This window comes from Parasteatoda tepidariorum, chromosome 5 (assembly GCF_982258835.1).
Source record: "Parasteatoda tepidariorum strain Cologne lab strain chromosome 5, Ptep-v5.0, whole genome shotgun sequence".
NCBI classification, from domain to species: Eukaryota; Metazoa; Arthropoda; class Arachnida; order Araneae; family Theridiidae; genus Parasteatoda; species Parasteatoda tepidariorum.
This window is the reverse complement of record NC_141759.1, coordinates 68,240,642-68,263,572: the sequence shown is the minus strand read 5'-3', so window position 1 is coordinate 68,263,572 and position 22,931 is coordinate 68,240,642. Positions and strand designations below refer to the sequence as shown.

General features: G+C 28.8%; 2 protein-coding genes across 2 annotated transcripts; one reads left to right on the top strand and one right to left on the bottom strand.

The window, feature by feature from the left end:
• The first annotated feature begins 134 nt into the window (after positions 1-134).
• On the top strand, positions 135-4,832 carry LOC107446280 (leucine-rich repeat protein soc-2 homolog). The gene has a single exon (XM_016060887.5). It carries the CDS (start codon positions 165-167, stop codon positions 2,037-2,039), a length of 1,875 nt encoding a protein of 624 aa, XP_015916373.3. The 5' UTR covers positions 135-164; the 3' UTR covers positions 2,040-4,832.
• Positions 4,833-11,583: 6,751 nt separating this feature from the next.
• RpL24 (ribosomal protein L24) lies at positions 11,584-22,915 on the bottom strand. Its single transcript, XM_016060886.5, has 5 exons — positions 22,791-22,915; positions 22,634-22,709; positions 19,925-20,172; positions 16,961-17,024; positions 11,584-11,702 (listed from the first exon to the last, which is right to left on the bottom strand). The coding sequence occupies exons 1-5, from the start codon at positions 22,793-22,795 to the stop codon at positions 11,625-11,627; spliced, it is 471 nt and encodes a 156-aa protein (XP_015916372.1). The 5' UTR covers positions 22,796-22,915; the 3' UTR covers positions 11,584-11,624.
• Positions 22,916-22,931: the final 16 nt, after the last annotated feature.

The following is a 22,931-nucleotide window of genomic DNA, read 5'->3' as shown; positions in this document are numbered from 1 at the left end:
TTTAATTTCAGTTGGAAATTTTATTCAAATTTCCAAATAAAAAATCTGGAATGTTCATATAGTTTTCTGCATTATTTTTCAATTTAAATAAGCTTCAAGAAATCTTGGAGAATAAAATTACCGTTAATTAGTTACTTTCGAAATCAAGCTTTCAGTAGGCATTAATGCGCATGCGCTTACAATTTATTTTATTTACACAATGGCGGATCTTGATGGTGAATTGGGAAAACACGCAAGATGGCATTTTAATTATGCTAACTAATTTTTCTGATGTCGAAGGTCCTAATATTATGTTAAATCAAGGAGCGACATCATCCTGTAATTGTTCAACAATGATGGGAAGTGTTTCTCACGATTCGGCAGAATTACTACTTAGTAATCAATTAGAATCGACATCAGTATCTGGATCCAAAGACGCGGGGAATCAAAAGAAATTGAGCTCTGGATCTCTAGGAAGTGGAGATGCCGCAAGACCAAAGCAAGTTACAGTAACCCATCCAGGTACGACTAAAGCCAAACGTACATCTAAAAAGAAAGGTTCAATTCAAGCTGATTTAGATGTTGCTAAGGAGTTTCTGCGATGCAAGGAAGAAGGTTCGACAAGACTCGATCTTAGTAAATCAAATATCAGCATTCTTCCTCCATCGATGAGGGAGCTAACGCATTTAACCGAATTTTACTTATACGGTAATAAGATCACGTCATTGCCTGTTGAAATTGGCTGTCTCGTAAATTTGAGGACCTTAGCCCTGAGCGAAAATTCACTTACCAGCTTGCCCGATACTCTTGCAAATCTAAGGCAGCTAAAAGTTCTTGATTTAAGACACAACAAATTAAATGAAATACCGGAAGTTATTTACAGACTTACATCATTAGTCACTTTGTATCTACGATTTAATCGTATACGTTATGTCGGTGAAGACATTGCTAACCTTACCAATTTAACCATGCTAAGTTTACGCGAAAACAAAATACAGGAGTTGCCACAGGGAATAGGCAAATTAACTCAACTTGTTACATTTGAAGCATCCAACAACCATTTGAAGCATTTACCTCCTGAAATAGGTAACTGTGTCCAGTTGTCTACATTGGATGTTCACCATAATGAATTAATTGATATTCCAGAAACATTAGGCCAGCTAGTTAATCTTACAAGGCTCGGTCTGAGATATAATCAATTAGTTGAAATTCCAAAATCTCTTAGTCAGTGTGCTAATATGATAGAATTCAATATTGAAAATAATAATGTATCACAATTACCAGAAGGTTTGTTATCTAGTTTATCAAACCTAACTAATCTCACTTTGTCTCGCAATAGCTTCACATCTTTTCCTATTGGAGGCCCATCACAATTTTGCAATGTTTATACTGTGAATTTAGAACATAACCAGATCAGCAAAATACCTTTTGGTATATTTTCTCGTGCCAAAAACTTAACCAAACTGAATATGAAGGAAAACCAGCTCACATCTTTACCTTTAGATATAGGCTCGTGGTCTAATATGGTTGAACTGAATCTCGGTACAAACCAACTCACTAAATTACCGGATGATATTCATCGCTTGGAGTCCTTGGAAGTCTTAATTCTTAGTAATAACCTGCTCAAACGTCTCCCCCAGTCTATTGGAAATCTGCGAAAACTTAGAGTTCTTGATTTGGAAGAAAACAAGCTTGATAGCCTCCCAAATGATATAGGCTATTTATGTGAGTTGCAGAAGTTAGTTCTACAAAGCAATCAATTGACTTCTTTGCCTAGAGCCATTGGTCATTTATCTAACCTTACAATGTTGCATGTGGGAGAAAACAACTTAGCTTGTCTTCCAGAAGAAATTGGAACTTTAGAAAACCTGGAAACCCTTCTTATCAATGATAATCCAAGCTTGCATCATTTACCTTTTGAATTGGCACTTTGTAGTAACCTTTCAATCATGGGTATTGAAAATTGTCCTTTGTCTCAAATACCTCCTGATATTGTAAATGGTGGACCATCCCTAGTCATTCAGTATCTCAAAATGAAAGGACCCTATCGCTCAATGTAACAATCCTTACTCAAAATTTTTAATGTTCTGCTTTTCCTACTCCGGGGGGCCTGATTTTCCATCACTTGAACCAAGGCAATGGGGCGCTAGAAAAAAGGGGCATAAAATTCACATTCATGATTTATTTAAAAATGATATTTTAATGTTTTTCAACTTTATGGAAAAATATTTAAGCAATTTAAAAATTTATTATCTTTTATTGTGTATAATTTTTCAGAATAAATACCAAAAGCGGAAGCATAAGCAAATTAGCAGTACAATTTTCATCTTAAAAAGAAATAGGTTTCTTCTAAGACAATTTTGGTGAATGTGTCCAATGAGAAATTATGAATTTTATATAAATGTGATTGTAAGATTTCCATTAAAATTTAGTACATTCATTATTAATTATACTTTGTAAAAGTAAAATCTTAAATTTTCAAGTTATTATACCTATATTATTCAGCTATTATATATATTTTCATGTTATTATATATATGTCAAAATTATATATATGGTGGAAATACTTTTGCCTAAGGGCACCAGAGATGGTTGGGCCGGCCCTGTTCCTACTTGTCGAAGAGGTCCATATTCACTGACTACTGTTATATTTCTGCATAAGCAAGCTCTTAAGAAGCTTGGTAAAAATTTTTGTTCATGTTAATGGCTCTGCTTATTATAACAAACATGTTATATTAACATGAAAATTAAAGTTTAGAATTGTACAGCTGACAATTTCTTCACGAGAATGCTTTGAGACTTTGCAGATATGTGGAAACAATTTTGTGTAACTGGTTACCCATCTCACGATTGCGCTCATATGTATGTATAATGTTATGACATTATGTACATCTATAATGTTATGTGTATTTTTAATGCATTATATTTAAAGAAATTTATTGAAGCTTTGGTGGATAATTCTAACTAGTCAGGGACATGAATTAATTTTCTATGGATCTAAATGACATAGATATGGAGTTAAAGAACAAGAAGGAATTGAAATGAATTTTTACTTTTATAGTTATTTTTTTCTTTGTTGATACCAGTTTATCAATTTTTTACCACTTTAATTGTTTGTTTTTTTAATTTAACTTTTGTAGTCATTTATACAAGCAAAGCTTAATTGATTTTTCAATAAGGTAATTATCTCAGATAAGCTTTTACTTGACCTGGAAAACTTAAATTTTCAGTCAGAAGCCAGTGGTTGATAGACCCAAATATCTTAGTAGCCACTTTTTGCTAACTTTTTTTTTTTTTTTTTTGCTTGCATTTAATGTAATTTTTTTTTTTTTTAAATTCATCTTAGAAATAATTTACGGCTGTAAAAAATTTATTTTTACCATAAAAATAATGTAAATATGGGACAAAATTTAGTTAAACATACTGACTTTAAGGAACTTAATGTGAAAATATTTTAAATACATTTAATGTATACATTACAACTTTGAAATATGTAAGTTGTTAAAGAACTCTCCTTCCACACAAATATTTTCACCACAAATTAATAGATTAGGAAGGATCAGAATTTTGAAGATGACATAATCATTTTAATGAAAATTTCGTTTTCCAATTTCTATTTCTACATTGTTGTGCTTTTATCACTAAACTATTTTTTAAAAAAAAGCGATGGAGAAAAGTGGCTGGTTGTTTATTAAATTTAAGCCACAATTTTTTTGCTGGTGTGTGGTTAAATTCAAGTCTGTGGCTAATTTTAATACTTTGCCGTTACTAATTGTGCGTAATGATTTAATGATACACTGCTGTTGTTATATATCGGTAAAATATAGAGTTTAAGCAAGTACTTTTGCAGTTCTCATTAAATGCATGTCAAAAAAAAAGTAATAAGTGTTATTATTTTACAATTTTATTTTATTACATTTTATCTGGTGCATGAAAGTTGTTGTGAAGTTTTAAATTCATATATGTTATATGTTAAGAAAGAGATTATAGACTTAACGAAATTAAAACATAATATTAATTAATGCTAAAACTTAATTCAGATTTAAGATTGTGTAGTTCATGTTAAAAAAAAATATTTATTATTAATTAGTCTATAATAAACAATTTATTAATTTTAAAATGTATTGTTATTAAATGTGCTTATGTAAAGTGTTGCAGTTAAATTTAACTGTATATCGTGCAAAATAGCACAATGTGTGTGGTTCTTTTCAACTTTATCAAATTTTAACCTGTGCATGACGATTATTGAAAAGTTTTAATTTGACTTCTTCGTACAGGAAGTATTTAAACTTAGACTTTCAGGTTTTTTTAACCTCCTTTAGAATTCAAGAATGACATAAAACTTTGTTTCATAAACTTCAATTGTAAAATTAAAGAGGTAAAATAACTTATTTACGTTTTTTGTCACTTTGATCTGTAATTCTCTACCCCAAACCTTTAATGCTGATTATCCTTTTAAAAGAAATAGGTTAAAAACTATTAAGCAATATAAAGATTTAATTATATTATTATCAAAGAGAAATTCTTTTAAATTGCTTTTAAAGTATTAAAAAACAAATTAGTCATCCTATGCCTTCATAAACATGAAAGCAAGTTGGTTGAGTTTAAACACATTATATTAAAATCAATCTTATATTAAGATTCTTTGTAAATTTAAATTGAACAATTGATGATCTCTTTAAAAAAAATCATTTAGTACTTTAAATTAAGGTGATTTAAGCCAATGATCCTTGTTACTATTATAAATTTATTTTTATTATTCAAGATTATTATTTTTATTATTGGTAATTTGAAATTTTAATCTAAATCGCATTTAATAAAAATAAATGTTTTGCTGATAGAAAAGAAAAAAAATATATCGTAATTCATGAAAAAATTTTGTTAAATCTTAGTGATTCCCTAGTTTGAATAGATGTATGGAATATTGCTATTCTATTAACTTTGTTAATTATTTTTGTTATATAAATTTCATCAAAACTATGTAAAACCATGTTTCCTATGTTAATAGTTGCTTTTTTAAACCTAATAATAAAACATCTGGGAAGTAAATTCAACAAAAGATTAAACTGAAGCTCTAAAGTTATACCTATTATACATATTTTCCTAAGCAAGTTATGCTAAAATTAGAAAAACAAATAATTTGTTGTTGTTTTTTTTGCAAGTTTTTAAATGATAAGAAAATTACTATTAATCTTATGGTCTTCATATGTTTCTAATTTTAGACTTTTCCTTTGAAAAATATTTTTTATTTTGCATAATGTCAATTTTTTTTCATTATTCTAGCTTTAATTAACACATTTTGAGAGTTTCATCATTCCATACAAACATACATTAAGTGTTCTGTATTTTAAACTTAATAATAATAATTATTTTTGAATTATATTTATTTCAAAATTCTAAGCAAATAATAATTATTTTTGAATTATATTTATTTCAAAATTCTAAGCATAGGTATTGATTTGATAAAATGCAATTTTGTTTCAAAATATTACGTAATACTGTTTTTGGACTAAATGGTGAAACCTCTGGACCAATTTTTATTCTAAAATTTACGATTACTTTTCTAATAATTAATGTACTTTTTTAATAATATAGATTTTTTTTTTTTTTTAATATGGTCTAAAGAAGGATTTCAGTTATTTATTACAATACAAATTAATATCTTTCTATATTATTCAACTAGAAAAAACTAACAGCTGCCAAAAAACAACCTCTGTCATCTAATATTTTGTGAAATTTAAGTTAAAAGTTAGTAACATATTAACTTTTTATGAGAAAGAAAAGTTTAATCAAAAAGCTTCATTACATTTGTATTGATACAAATGTTTGATAGAGAATTGCATATTTGGTGGTTTATTGGAATATTTCCAGGAATAATTTGGCCCTATACTAGTTTTTAAAATGGTTGCAAAGCCAAAATTTTATTTAACACAATTCAAAGCTTGAATAAGCCAGTAATGTGTAAAATATAGCTATAAAACAAGGATAGCCAACTTTTTTAGGGAGAGTGCACTATCTGAAAAAAAATTATCAAATGTGTGCCTTTTTTAAGACTATAAAAGGTTGGAAAATAAATATTTAAAGGCTGGTAATAAAATTTTTACTCAAAAAAAGCCAACCAGTGATAGATTATATATAAAATTAAAATGAATAAATTGAAATATTTAATTTGAAATAACTATTAGTACTTTATAAATGTAATTATTTTACGAAGTTTTATTTGTATTTGTATCTACGAATTTTGACTAAGCTCCTGAAGACAATTTTTTATTAAGTCTTTATGTACCAGTGTTAAAACTCTGCTGTAGCATCTTTGTTATCTATGCAACCAACCTGTAATAAAAGTTTGCCAGCTATGCAGTAAAATATTGAAATAATTGTTAACATTAGTACTAAGCATTTTCAACTTCTTTTGCTACTTAAAAATATTTTTAATTGCGTAATTTCAACTTTTAATTTATATTTATTGATTTTTATGTATGTTCAACATCTTATAAACATTAGCAATCATTTATAGTTTGTCTCCAATAAGAACTCCCCCCCCCCCACAAAGTCTGAGGCCATCTGCTGCTATGGAAACAAAAATGGCGCACTTCAAGGAGGGTAGCTTCTCTTCTCTCTAGGACTAACACAATAGACAGAAGAAAAATATTCCCTTTCTCTCTCTGACCCGAGCCAAAACCTGTCCTAAACAGTTACCCCACACCCCTACTTGAAATAGTTATACCCCGTTACCATGGTCACCGCCATGAGTCCAGACAAATGGCTAGGAGAGTTCTTACTTTAGACAAACAATAATTAATTTTACATGTTTAAATAATATTTCAAGACAATGAGATCAATTAGCAATGACATAAATAGCATCCTGCATTGCAGGGACCTACGAGCTTTAAAGGTTCACCTACTGTGAAATATTTATGCAAAAATTTCTGTATATTTATAAATCTTGTTAGGAGTTGCAAATAACAATGTGTATGTAGTCTGAATCACTTTTTATTTTCTTGCATGTAGTATTTTGTATTGGTAATGTTTTTCAGCTATTAAGTTCCTTTTAATCCGCAAATAAAAGGGTACCAATGTATTGTTGACTTTTTAATGATGTTAGACATCTAGTTATATTATAAACTCTCAGTGGTTGATGTTGACACAGATTTTACTCTATCCACATAATTGCAATATCCGGTACAGTACTCCCTAATGACCCGGAGCCGAACTATTTTCAAAGCTCTGCTCGCAGGTTATTGGCTAAAGCTTCAGCTCTGGAAATTTTACTATATATTTATGTATGCTTTCGAGTTTGATTTTTAAGTTTTTTGTCATTAAAAGGAACAATAAAAAATATATACTCATCAGCTAATACAGTAAATACAAATTTAACTTTAATTCACTGTTGAACTATTTGTTTACAATTGAATATTCTTAAGAAAAGAATAAATCCTCCTTCATATTTGATCTTGAATCATTATAATACATGTATTTTAATGCGAGAAAAAGTTTTTCTACAGCAGCTTGACTAATAAGCACTGCTGCTACATTGAGATACAGACACAAATTATTTTGTATTTGTAGAACCCTCTAGAAATTAAAAGCACTAAAATCTTTTCTATTTTAATTCTGAAAAATTTAAATGACCAATAAACTATATGATCCTTGGAGCATAAAAAAATTTAGAGCTCCAGCTCCTAGGAAAACACAACTCCTGAGCACTTCAAGTCCCAGTCCATGATTCGAGACAATTGCTATTTTTGGGAGTTAGTTATAAACATGGATATTTTTTATTTTAATTTGGCACGCTTTTATTTATTTAAAATTTTAATTTAACCAATGACCAACTGTTGAATTCGTAACATATGAATGCTTTTTAAATTTTTTACAATTGTTTCTTCCTGTCTGCATTTCCTACGGTAGTGCCATACATTTCACGAGATATTTTACTGTTCATTTTTTTATTGATGTTTTAAAAATAAAATTGATCATTAATGTCATGATGGCAATGAATAATTTTTCTATAGATATGAAGAATGCAACTTTCTTCTCATAGAGTTTTTGTTTTTTAATTCCTTTATGCTTTGTGATCACATGCTGAACTGAATCAAATGTGTTGTTGCATTATTAATGTATCATACCATATATAGTAAATGTTTATAATTATGTTACATGACTATGAACAATGTTGTAATCTGTGTAAAGTTTTGAAATGTTCTTACAATGTAATGTAAACAAGATTTTTTTCAATAAAAATCATCATTTTGTTTATGTATATAAAGTTGAAAAAATAAAAAATATCTAAATAGATTTTTTTTTTTAAAAATCATTACTTTAAATGAGTCTACTTGTGAATCTGTATTTAACAATAAAATAATTTTAATAAATCTTTGCAAGTGGCATATTTATAGAAGGACTAAAAGGACAGCCACTCTAGGCTTCTATGTCTAAGAACACTAGAACTTGGAAATATATTATTAGTATTATTATTCTGGAAATAATTTATGGATATATAATATGATTTATAAATAAATTGAATTATGAAAATTAAAGGTAACACTTATGAAGGAAATTGCCATTGAAATTTCAATGATACTTACATTTAAAAAAAAAATCTAAGAATATATTGTCGGTAATAATTTTTTAACAGAGAATAATTTCTGCTTAGATTAATGTAAGAAATAAATTACCAATATGGATTTAAATTTTTATTAAATAGAATTTTGAAAGCAATTGAACAATTTTTAAAGTAAGTCAATCGAAACAGAATTTCTTATTTCTGGTGAATATTTAATTCAAGGGGGAGGGGGCAAAATTCCTTACAAAAGGCTCTTTTTTTTAATTAAAACACAATTTTATATGCACATATATATATCTCACAATTTTGGTTTAGGTATTTTTTATATTAGTTTGAAAGTGTTCAAAAATCACTGTATTCTTCATAGATGCCAACATTCTTTCCTCTGCTCACCACAGTGAGTGCTGGTCTGGGAAAGCCTAGTTGGTAGGGAGTTTGATCCCCACCGGCTCAAGACTCCCTGTGAAGTGAATGGTGCATGTTTAGTCTGTCAGGTCACAAAGTCCTCCATGTTTCCATAACAAATCAATACCTTTGCGGGTACTAAATTGGAGATCTAGTTCAGGTCAAAATTACGATCCTTGGATGTATGAATAAGTCCGCCCTATAAACAGGCTGCGACGTGTGTGGCACCACTGAAAAACAAGGAACACACTATCTGATTACTTAATTAGCTTGATTTCGCCCAGCAGGCTTGCTGATATTAGCAAGTGACTTAAGAAACAACAACACAGTAAGTGCACACGTTTTAAAGATTCTCCCTTTTATTACTTTTTCATGTGCATGGTTTGGGAGATTGCATTGCATACAAATGCTGTAACGCATTTTTCCCCCTAGGAAAAAGAATATTTCAGGAGCCAAGGCTCATTTTTTCTATAAAAAAAAATTTTTAAGTTTTGTATATTTATGCATATTTAAAGTTCTTCGTGTTCATCTTTGTTCAGTGAGCGAAATAAAAAACGTCAACAGCCTGAATAATTTTTTATCCAAGAGGACGCTAAACCGAGGAAGAAGCAGAATTCGAGAATCAAAATAATTATTCTGTGCAAAAAAAAATTTTTATTTAACAACAGTCGGAAAAAATTATTAGCTGAAAGGTGTGCAACTTTATGCATCAATTTAAATAATGTAATTTTAAATGGCAAAATTTGATAAATGTTTCGAATATTGCTTTAAATTTTTAAATATACTTTTTCAATTTTTAATAACTCAGAATATCCATTTTTTTTTTAAATTAATGTAAAAAAAATTTAAATGTTTTTTAATTACTTGTAAATTATTTTTTTAATAATGTTTTGAGTTAATATACAAATGTTTACATCATAAATTACATTTTATCTAAAATGTAAACGGATGTGGTAGCATATATTTTTTTTTTTAAATTCTCTTAATATTTTGTTTTTTAAAATGAAATGTACAGTGAATAAATTTGTGTACTCAAAAAGTTTTCGATCATTATTTATTTAAGTAATAAATTATTTTTTTAATATTATCGCTGTGTAAACAAGTTTTACATTTTTTACTATTATCCCTTGAAGTTCTTGCTGTAAGGTCAAAATTCGGAAAATTAATGAAATTGAAGGGACAGCTCTCCTGACTTAACTATTGAGACCATGTTCTCTAGATTGAGAAAGAAATTAACACATTTTTCAGATTCATAGCTACACATGCTGATTTTACTAAGAAGTTTCTTACGTAATGAGCTTGTCAAATTTTTAAGTACAGTGCACTCCCGATTATCCGGGTTAATCACCGGGACAATCGAAAAACACGGATAATCCGAAAACTCCTTTTATTAAAGAAAAATTCAATATCAGTACAAAAAATATAAAAATTACTGACATTTGCATGCATAACATCAAACTAGGAATTTTCCTTATTAAAAAATGTGTAATGCGTCTTCGCCATATATCGATACACATATTTTACGAACCGCATTAATGTCACCGTAATCAAATCCTCCCATATAATCTAATATAGTTTCCACAGAGCAGCAGAATGAGAAATTGTATTTCATTCATTTACTACATCTCCTCCTGCATCAGTTACTATCATCACTATTTGATTTAACAACATAACGATGTCATCAGTCAAATACTGGAAGCCAGACTAACATGCATCACTTTGAAACCAATCTTCTAAATTTTCTTCATCAAGAATTTCGAAACCTTAGATTTCTTTTGCTTGTTCGAGAATACTGTTATCATATTTTTCTTGAATATCTGAAGAAGATAGTTCATCAAGCGGTATGATCTTTCTCCAAGATCGTGATAACGTAGACGATTTTAATTTTGACCAGGCTGCTGATATTCCGTATACTTCAATCCAATAACGAATATTGCTTCCAAAAATTTGGTAGTGTTATAACTTCATGAATCAAAATTTTTTAATCCTGAAAATGTTTCTCTTTATATTTTTTGTGTGACTCCGGAATGAGCACGGATAATCGAGAGTGTACTGTATTTAAATTATTATTTTAAAACTTTCTCTGGAAAGACAAACCATTTTTTACCTTGGAAGTACCACAATTTAGAAAATTAGGTCCCAATAGTTTAATCGAGAGAACAGTTGAAAATTTACAGCCCCTTAATACTAACTTTTACATATTTTACTGTATCTTTGGACCTGTGAAAAAAAAAAATTTCTTTCTTCGTAGTGTCCAACCATAAAAAGTTTTATTATCGTGTTCAAATTTGGCTTGAATAGATTCATACAATGCTAATTGCAGTCAGATCCAATGAGAACTGTCCCTAAATAAGGATTTTAACTGAACTTCTTTAAAATTATTTGACTAACATGAATGATTAAATTATGTTTAGTAAATCACTCTTGCATCAAGTATAGTCTTTTGAAGAAAAAAATTCTTATTAAAAATATCAATTAACTTCTGGATATGAGCAGATTATGCAGTCTTCCTTAACTGTAAGACACTGGCAACTATGACAACGTTTCATGCATTTAATTATTTTTATTGTGTATATTAGTTCCTGTAGAATTGAACAATACAAAATGTAAATAAAGCAAAGAATAAAAACAAATTCATTTTGGTCTATTATACATTTTATTTATTTAATTACAGACAATTATCTTTTACCACCAACACGCGGTGCTTTAGTCTGAATAGGCTTGGCAGCTTTCTGTTTCTGGGCAACTTTTGTAACCTAAAATAAACATCAATACAATTACAAATCTCAAAATAAAAAGTGTCCAGTAAAAGTGTAATTAGTAGACTTAGCAACCAAAAATATAAAGAAAAAACTGTAAGACTACATAAACATTACAATAAATCCCTTTCAATCTTGACCAAGACTTTCTCAACTCATTTATCAGGGATGAGATTAGCCAAAAGGCAAAAAAGCTGAATTTCCAAGTTAGTAAATTTTACGCAAGTGCAACCCTTTAATAATAAATTCCAGACAGTTTAAGGTAATAAATAATGTGTTGTCATACAAATGTGTACTAATTTATTATTATATAAATAATTACATTGATACTTAACAATTAGTGAAAATAAAAATTACCAATTGAAAAAATAAAGCTGGAAATTATATTTTTCCTCAGTTCACATAAGAGACAATTATTACTTGAAAAACTACCTGGTTTAGCAAATTCAAACTACTAAGAATATACATTAATATTTCATTTCTTTTAATAAATACTGTTATGTGATTTATAGCAAATATATCAGCAATATTATTTTTTTAATTATATTGAGAAAAAAAACTTTAACAATGGACCAAATCATTATGTTCATATTATAGTCTAATCTAACTAGAGTTCTTTGAAACATATCAATAACAGTGAAGTAGAAATATATAGTAACTCCTTAACATACAAAAATTGCTATTTTAGTTTGAAAAATTACATGACAACCAGCAACTGTTTAGATAATTGTTTTTTATTTGATAAGAATTTTGCCTTTTATTGCATAAATAACAGCAATTATAAATAAAATTTTGATGATGAGTTAATCAACTCGTTTTCCAAAAAAAAAAATTTAATTAAATCCCTTTTTAAGTGATTGCTTTTGTCTGCTCCATCTTTTCTGTTTGCTATATTTAGATATTATATATCACCAACAGATTGGTGATTAATTTAGTTGTTAGCCCATCTTCAACCATCTTGTGACAAATCCTATTTTTTCTTCTTCGCACAGAATGTTTTGACAGGGTTCCTACACTATTACGAGAAAACAATATCCTGACTTTCGCAGGTTTTTCCTGACCTTTTACAATAAAATTCCTGACCTGCCGTTTCCCACTCCAACAAAACTTTTAACATTGCAGTTTCAATTAGTAATAATATGCTACTTAGTCATAAGTATCATAGATTGAATAGGATAAACACTTATATATTAAAGTAGAAATGCGTAACAGCACTTTATATCCCAAATTATATTTTCAGAAAACTTGTGAAACATATTTTTAATTATCACGATTAGATTAAACTTTTAGTGTGTTTTTGTAGTTAGATACGAAAACTATTTAAATAAAAAGATCAAGAAAATCTGTTGAATTATGGAAACATTATTTTATTTAATGTTAAGTGGAACAAAATGTATGAGTGTCGTAAGGATATAAAGGGTTAATCAAATCTGCGAGATATGTATCAGTATCCTCAAATAATATTTACTCTTAAAACATACTAGAACATTTGTTACATTAAAATATTAATTTTTAAAAATCACAATTTCACTTAAAACTGACTTTTCTTTTAAAAGATAATATTGAAATATAAAGGGGAAAAAAGTCAAGAAAAGTTAACTATATACAAATAAAAATTCAGATAGAAAAATTATGCAACTTGTGAGAAAAATAAAATCAAAAATATCTTTTTTTTTCAGTATTTTTAAATTTATTTCTGTAATACTGTAAGCTTCCGGAGAAACTCAGGGGCTCCTATGTTATATAATATTTCTCAACATATTTTGTTGTTTGACAATTTCTGAATCAAGAACATCCAGTTCTGTTGCAGCAGTTTTCGTCAATTTAGATTTTCTTAATTTCAAATGAACTATCTTTTCTTTTATTCGTTTTCCAGAAATTTCAGTTTTTTTATTCTTACGCTTTTCTTTCTTTTCTTTTTTTTTGGCTTCTAATGCATGTCTCCATCTTGTTCTAGATCCTTTTACAGCACCTAGCATTTTTTCATTAATGTCTATGTTTTTTATTCCATTTATAAATGAAACATAATCATACACACGCCTTTGTGAAATAATAGTCTTCATTGAGGTTTTCAACCAATAAGCTTTTATTGATTGAAAACACACCTTCGACTGTTGCGTTACCATGAGAGAGGATAAGAACAATTTTTATAACCTCTGACAAATTTTCACATTTTTTTTCTCCGTGCAAATACTTCGCAAAATTATCTTATCTCTTTTGTTGTGGATTAAACTCTAAGAAACTCTTTTGCTCTTCTTTTTTTTGGCAGCATCACAAACAGTAAAAATTCCTTTTTGCTTTTTCTGTTGTTTCAGCTACTTTTGTCTGTAAACCAGTTATTCACACAAAGAGCAATAAACCTAGAAACCCTATCAAAAGTTCCTTATCATTGGATAAACAGGAGGAAAATTGCTAACAGGACAGGTTCTACCAGGGAAAGAGGAATGTTATTATGAGGAAATTACAAATTTTGAATTACAGAATTTTTCCTTGAAACTTAATTTTTGCCTGTCAATCTTTGAATGAACTATAGTTTTTTTTTTTTACTTTCCTAACTTTATGAATACGTAAGAAAAACCCTGACTTTCTAGCTTAATTTTAGAATAGCCTGACTTTTGCAGGTTTTCCTGACTGTGTAGGAACCATGTTTGAATATATTCCCTTCCAGTTTCTCTGATGTTGTAACACTTACATATAATCGTCGTTAGAAAAACAGTCACCGTTATAGTAACTAATTTTTAAAAAATTTACTTCTTACAAGAATCGCGATAGTTGATCTTAAAATTTAATATGAATAACAATGGATAATTATGGATTTTGAAATTACATGAATATGAAACTAGATATACGATTTTGAAAATGAGGAAATACAAACTTGGATATAGAATTTTTAAAAAGCGTAAATACAAATCACGATTCATAATTTTTAGATCCTATAAATACGAATCATGATGCATAATTTTTAGATTGCATAAATAAGAATTATGATACATAATTTTTAGAATGCGTGAATGCGAATTCCAATGCCTTATTTTAAAATCACATATAAATACGAAAATCAATGTTTGATATTATAAACCGCATAAGCAAAATCAAGACATTTATTTTAAACTTGCGTGAATACGAATCGCTACATAGGTTTTTAAAAAGGCGTAAATACGAATCACAATATCGGATTTTTAAATCTCGTAAATAAGAATCGCAACACGCAAATATGAAAAGATATGTTTCATATTAAAATCGTGTGAATAAGAATCGAGATATTAGCAGATTCTAGGCTTGGGACCTCTAAAAGGCTTGTCAGAAGCAGTGTCGTTTCAACTACAAAAATCGGATCTATCTGGAGGGCGGGTAAAAAATTCGGAAAATCTTATCTGCTGCGAGCAAAAGGGGAGAAAATAGCTATAATAAGTAAAAATGAGAAAGGATTGGTAGCTATGTAGTTTGAATTTTCTGAAAAAGCGGAATACTTATATAAAAAAGTGAAATTTTTAGAAAAATCTGAATTTTCAATAAAAAAAAACAGAAATTCAAGAAATAAAAGTGAAAAACGAGGAAATCCACTAAAAAGCGAAAAAATTTCATCCCTGATTTATACGTTAAAATAATCATTTTCAGTATTCAGTAGAACTTTCAATGTTATCATTGCTTCTATTTATCTTACTGTCAAAAATTCACTCTTTATTTAGAAGGAACCTGCACCATTTTATTTCTCTGCACTTCTCTTTGAATTTCTAAGAATTCACTCATTTACACCCTGGGTACTCAACAGGGAAGGTTGTGACAAAGTAAAAACCCTGAAATTTTATGTACGAAAATTCGATACCAATACATATACCATACATGTTTAATATTATCTTTTGAACTAAGATCCTGTGAATATGAATTGCAAAATTAGCAGATTCCCGCACATTTTCAAACATTCAAAATGACGGAAATCTGCCAAACCTAAAAAATCAAACTGGCGGATTTTCACCAATTAGGAGAATGCAAATGCCTCTTTAACAGCTTCAGAGAAAGTTTCCAGAATAAAATTTTAGATAGTGGAACTTAAGTTTCTGATTCACTGAAGTCTTGAGATATGCAGAATTCTGCAAAACTTGCAGCAAAATCATATGGCTTGCTCCCAGTTTTTAGATCAGGAGGGATGATATGAAAAACACAGAATTCTGGAATGCACTTGGACTACAATTACTCTCGACTTCTTCAAGTGCAGGTGTACAGAAATGCAATGATGAGCTGTCAGTGTATGTGATAATTTTTTAGGTCAACCCAATTATGCTGCATAGTTAAATACATCTTACCCACCACTTTGCTAATTTTTGAAAAATTGTGATAAAGGCACTATGATGATGAACAATTAATAAATAAGTTCCTTATACATAGTAGAAAAATAGCTGATGATTATTGAAATCATGCATAATTTTTAGACTTGTTAGTTTGCATTTTTATAACTTTTATTTTCAAACTCAATATGCATGGCTTAAATTGAAAAATTTATGTAATTTTAAAAGTGCTTATTGTTACCAATCTGTAAATATCACGATCAGATCAATTGAAGAAAAAAAACTACTATTTTGCACTCTGAAATCACTTATAATACAAGACTATAAATACAAGAGCTTTAGCCGGGTTTAAAAACATTATTAAAGGCAATAAAATTTTAGAAACTTCCTGTACTGACAGGAAAAAGGCTTAGGAACAGTTAGGACCATGCTATAATGAGCGCATTTTACATGTGAATGCTGTTAAGCAAAACCAATTAAATATCGCAAGGCATAGAAAATTAATTACACAAAAGTTACAACTTAATTTGCACAATTAAAAAAAAAATAGAAAAATATACTTTCAAAAAAACACTACACTGTTGTGATTATCTAACCAAATTATTAAAAAACCTTCGTGGATAAAATTAAAGATAGCTAATCACACACCTATTAACAAGCCCAAAATGAACAAGGATTTTAAACAAAACATCAACAGCTTAGTGATCCTTCTAGATGTATCAAGAAGAATGCTTTCGAACATTTTTTATATTATTTAATTAGATATAGAACATTTTTCAATAACTTAAACAATTATTTCAACAGTACACTAACAATATATTGGCACAAGGAAAAAGAAATAAGAATTCATATTTTTAAAAGAAATAAACCAAAATAATCTTAGCACACAAGCAATATAGGATTAAAATAAGACTTCCAGAGAAATAATTGATATAAATATTGCATATAAAAATATATTATCTGGAATACCTTTGAAGGTGCTGCAGTTGCTTTCTTCTGTGCCTTAGCAGCTCTCTGCTTTTCTTTTGCAGCCCTAGAAAAACACATTACATTTAGAGGAATATTATTTTTTTAATACCCAAAATAAAAATCAGTGAGTGTTTGAAATTTTCAAATGGACAAATCCATACCTATTTATACACATGAAAAAAATATCAATGAAACTAGTAGTGATTTAGACCAGTTGGATTCCAACAGACATTAAATGCACAACTAATTAGATTTTTAATGTATATATTCAATACAGTTTATTATCTAATGCCATATTCATGTATTATCTTATTAATATTTACTCTTCGAATTCTGTAAATATACCAATAACAAAACAGTAAGGTAAGAAAAAGAGTCCACTAAATTATCACAAGGAAAAGTCCATTACAAAGGCTTGTTTCATCATTGAATTTACTGATCTTTTCTTTTTTTTTGAGGTGGAGCAAATTGGAAATGGATTAGTAATGTATATATTATTGGGGAAACAGACTGATGCAGATATGGGGAAGCTTACACACCATTTTCGTTGATGAGCAATAACTAATAATATTGCTGATGGCTGCGGATGCAGGTTGAAAATAATTTTGAGGTACTTGTGGAGCACAGATATCATTGGGAGATGGGTGAAAGCTGAATTATAAACTACAAGACAATGAGGCAGCTGCTTGTCCTTAAGAAGGCCATTCAATTAATAAAATAAAAAAACACTGCAGGTATTACAATTCATTCATACAACCACAGGCCAGTAAAATCTAGAAGATGTGGCTGATCATGGAAGAACGCCTTTCTCCAGCAACGATGCACCACGATTAAGCTCTGTCCGAAGCGTGTGAAAAAATGAAGAAATGAAAGTTTTATCTACTTGTGCAATTTGCCACAGTGGGAATATCTTCACTGCGAAGATGTCTCTGTATTTAAACAGGAGCCTATTTCCTCCTCAAAAATAAAAGAATTAAGTGAACTTGTTTCTTACTCGCTAGTCTTAATTAGCCGAATTTTATTTTTGGAAGGGGCAAAGAAGCTTGTTACACCTAAACCGAAGTAATGGCGTCGCTCAAACCAAAGCAATGAAGACACTGCATGTGTCGATCCAGAAGGCCGACAAATTGATGCAGCAGGCACCAAGCAGACTAAGAACTTCCAAAGAGGGAAAAGGGTAAAAATTGCAAAAAATAAGATCCAGTGACTCGATGTCACACTAGTATGTCTTAAAACATCTCCTACCCCAACTAACACTTCAAAGAATTTAAAGATTAAGATAAGACTTAATAATATGTATAAATTTTGGCCAATCCATAGCCAGAATAAACAACACCTAATTGTATTTAATACTCAACATGGCTCACATTAAAAATAAACAGGGTGGCCACTCAAATTAGGTTTAAAATTTCCCTGATTTTTCCAGGTAAAAGTCCTAAAATCTCCAGGTCATTGTTTACTCCAGGTCAACTTTATGAGGGGTCATTCCCCTCATAAAGTTTAGGATAGTTACAAGAAAAGTGTCAATATTATAAAGTATTTTATTTAAAATATTTTCTTTTAATGTTATTTTATCATCTTTGACGCAGGGGATAGAGTGCTAGCCAGGTCACCTTATGAGAATGAGGTGACCTGGAAAGGTTATCTATTCTTTAAGAAACCATGGGAATTTAACAGGGTTATAATGAACCAAATTTTGATGCAAGAGAAGTATTGCTAAGTTGATGGTACTTCAACTGTTTGGCAATAAATTTTTGTCTAAAAGTGGGTATAACAGTTGGTAAAATAATTTTAATTAAAAAAATTAGTAAATAATTTAAATTAGTAAAATTAAGAAAAGTCAAAGAAAAAATTCCAGCTTTTCTTTAAAAAAAATCCCTGATTTTTCCAGGTTTATGTCTAAATTTCCCTGATTTTTCCAGTATAAAAAAATTCCCTGATAATTCCAGGTTTTCAAGGTGGGTGGTCACTCTGAATAAAGGAAATTAATGCATCGGAGAATTCCAAAACAAAAATATCCTAAGTCACCAGTAAAACCATATTTCCTAATCCAGAGCTCATTCTAGGCAGGGTAAACAGGGCGCAGCACCCTACTGCCCTTTTAGTCAAAAGAATCCACCCTGTTGCCCCTGAAGTAAATTAGTGTCCTGATGTATTAAGACTCCATACCCTTTTTGCTCTTTCTTTCCTCAACTCTTTATTTTTTCCCCAAACTCTACAGTGGATTTCTCAAACTTTTATTTTTAACTCTTTTTATTTAGTTTGTCATTGCTGTCAATATAAAGATTTATGATTTATATGAGAAAGGAAAAATAGCCAACAAACCCCCTTGTTGCACTTGTCTTTGAAAGTTTGCAGTTACTTTCACTATCATTAAATCATAATTATAATATTATTAATCATTATCATAATTATAATATTATTAATCATTTTAATTATTAAATCATAACTATCTATACACTTAAAAACATACATTTATTATTTTATTAATATATACATGCATTTTAAATAAATTACCAAGCTAATTAGCTTGATACATATGTTAATTTATTAATGAAAATTAGTAATTAATATGATTGTTTTGCTACTTTTAGTAAGGTAAAAAAAAATTCTTTTACTAATAGACAATGTTTTTTAATAAAACGTGTAAAGCCCCTGGAAAGAAATTATTGCCTTTTTAGAATAATAATGCCCTTTTTTTAAACTTTTGCACCCTGCCCTTTTTTTTTTTTGCCTAGAATGAGCTCTGCCTAACCTAAATATATTTTCATATATATAATTTGATAAATATCACTGAATAAAATAAGAATCTATAAAAACACTTTACTTATATAAAATATTATTCATAAAAATAAATAAACTTTAAAAAGTGAAAAGAAAAGCACAGAAATTATCTTTCAAAAAACTAAAAGATTAAACTATCACATAATTCACAGATAAGGATAAAACTATAATTCTACATACCTAACAGCCTGATCCCGTTGAGCTTTCCTCACTTCAGGCTTCATGTTTCTTTTAGCCATGATGTCACTTAAACTTGCACCAACAATAGCTCTTTGGAACTTGGTAGCACGACGAGTTCGTTTCTTGGCTTGTTCCTCTTCAATACCTTTCTTATGTTTACGACGGTATAGAACTGTCCAAGTGATTTTCCTTGGGTTACGTTTCATCATGTGAGAAGCTTCACATTTTCCATTTAAAAATAAAAAGGACTGAAATAAAATAAAGTATTTTATCATACAAGTTTAAAAAACTACAAAAAAGCAAAAAGATCAGATAGTAATATTTACCAAGTCACTCAGTCAGGCATTTATACAAAATATCAAACTCTCTAAACTACAAGTTATTAAAATAGAGCATAGAAATTTTTTGTTATTATTATAAAATAATGTCAGTTTAAACTAATTAAAATATGAGTAAAACTAGTTTAAGAACTAGATAATACAACAAAGCATAATGCCCTAACAACAAAAATAAAAAATTTAGGTTATGCATTTAAAAATGCTGCCTTTTTTCCCACAGGTGAGAAAATTAGCCGGGAAGCAAGAACCTGAATCCAAAAAATCTATAACAAAGTTTCAGATAATAAGCTAAAGCTCCACCAAAAATCTAAGAATTTTACTGTATACAGATGCACGCTTTTGCATTTTGCAAATATGAGTATCAGAAAAATGGGGGCATTTCCGTAACGTGATCTGTTGCACCAACTACAATCGCCAAGCTGCCTCATAGATTTTAACCTTGCAAACTTAAAAAAAAAAAAAAAGAACATGTAGATCAGTGAATCTCAACCTTTTTTTTGTTGCGGCACACTTTTAACGATTTCGAAATTTGACGGCACACAATGAAAAAAATTAGATTAAAAGTTGTTTAATTACCTATTTTACACTGTGTTAAATAGTTCGTGATAATAATTTTGAATGTGAAATAAAATAATATGTACTACAAAAGTACATTTATTAAGGGATTAATTATTTCTCTCGACCAATTTTTTATTAGCTAGTAACAGTTATTTATTTTTTTTGCTAGTTATTAATTATTAGCTTGTTTTCTATAGTTATTAACTGTTATTTTTTTGTGATTTCTTGTTAACTGGTTTTTTCGCTAATTATTAATTGTTAGCTTAATTTTTGTTAGTTATCCTTTGTTAATTTGTTTTTTATATATTTAAACACTTCACAATTTAAACACTTCCATCTTATTTTAAGATTGACAGAGACAAGACAATCGCCGACAAAGATGTTCACGCGGTTAAAGCGTGGAAAAATTATAAAAAGTATATATATATATATATATATATATATATATATATATATATATATATATATATATAGATATATATATATATATATTGAAAAAATTTGTAAAATAATAAAAAATAATGACAAGAGAAGAAAATTATTAAAAATAATTTTTCAAAAGTATTTAAAAAAAATATAATTTTTGATATCCAAAAAAAAAAAAAAAAAATTTAAAAATCCGGAAAACAAAACAAAGAAAAGATATAATGTCTTCATCAGCCCACCCGATTATATCCGCAAAAAGGAGTTCTTTCTAATATTGTATTAATATAGCCAAAGCAAAATATATATATATATATATATACACTTTTCTTTAATTTTAACTTTACTTATAATAAAAAAAGCATTGTAATTTTTATTGTATCATTTCTGATATTTGGCGGCACATTTTAAGAATTTGGCGGCACACAAAAGTGCCGCGGCACAGTGGTTGAGAATCACTGATGTAGATGTTTGCCCAGGGGTGGTTGCGAGTTACACCTTTCGAACTGGTCCCTTTCTGTGATGTTTTTTAGTTTTTTGCAGGCCACTCTCTGAAGTTCCCAAGACTTGGCGATTATTCTGCCAAAGATCAGGATACGGAAATCTCCCCAGAAAAATAACATAATCAGTTAACACAGATCAAACAAACTAGGCAAGAGAACAGACTATTTACTCCAAGATAACAATGCAGGAATATAAAAATAATTTATTGCAAAATTTTAACTGTTAGAAATAAGTTTTATTGAAAATCTTATAATTGTTTCTCTAATTAATGAAATATTACTTACATAAGTGTCGAGTACTACTAAGTCAATTTTACTTTATTTCTTGATCCATACATTTGAGCAATAATCTTTTTATTTTGATTTTTTTATTTGAGTGAAGATTCCACAAATACAGCCTTGTTGCTTACTTATAATTTCATTAGCAGCTATTGTGACAGATTCAAGCAGGAATTAAACAATACCAATTTAATTTTCCATAACAGTATACCCCAAATTTTTATTTCTCTTTTTGTTAACTATTACTCTTACGATGTCAGAAGTCTTAAGCCTACTATTTTATGATGATTTTCACGTAAATAATGAAGTAAAGAAAATAGACAGTTCCTAACATAAGTGGCATAAATCATTAAGTTTTTCATTAATTCAACCATCAGCGGCATACTTAATGATTTATCGGTAATAAATTTGATTTGGTATTATAATCACATATACGTATTTTACATAAATAATTTATCAATAAATATATAGTCACATTGTTTACATCAATAAAAGAAGTTTACTCATAACTGTTGGGATCATAGCGGTTGAAAATTAGTATTTTATACAAAATTGAGCAATTATTTTAATAAACCAGACTTTAATATATGAAATTATCATATACTTACTTTACCATCGGTTTTAACCATTTTTTTCCCATGTCCAGGGTACATACGCAGTCCAGAAAAACTACAGATCTCAATCCTATGAAATAAATATAACAAATAAGTAACATATTAATTAAATTTTCGGATGAAAACGGATTTTATTCTTATACAAACTCACTTCATCTTGAAACGGTGGTGCAAATATCTCCCGACCTATAAGTTTATTTTTGTTAACCAGAATGAAGACTCTTCACTTCTACTTCTGCTATTAAAATCAGTTGCCAACTTGTTAGTTCATAACAGGATATATTAAATAAGA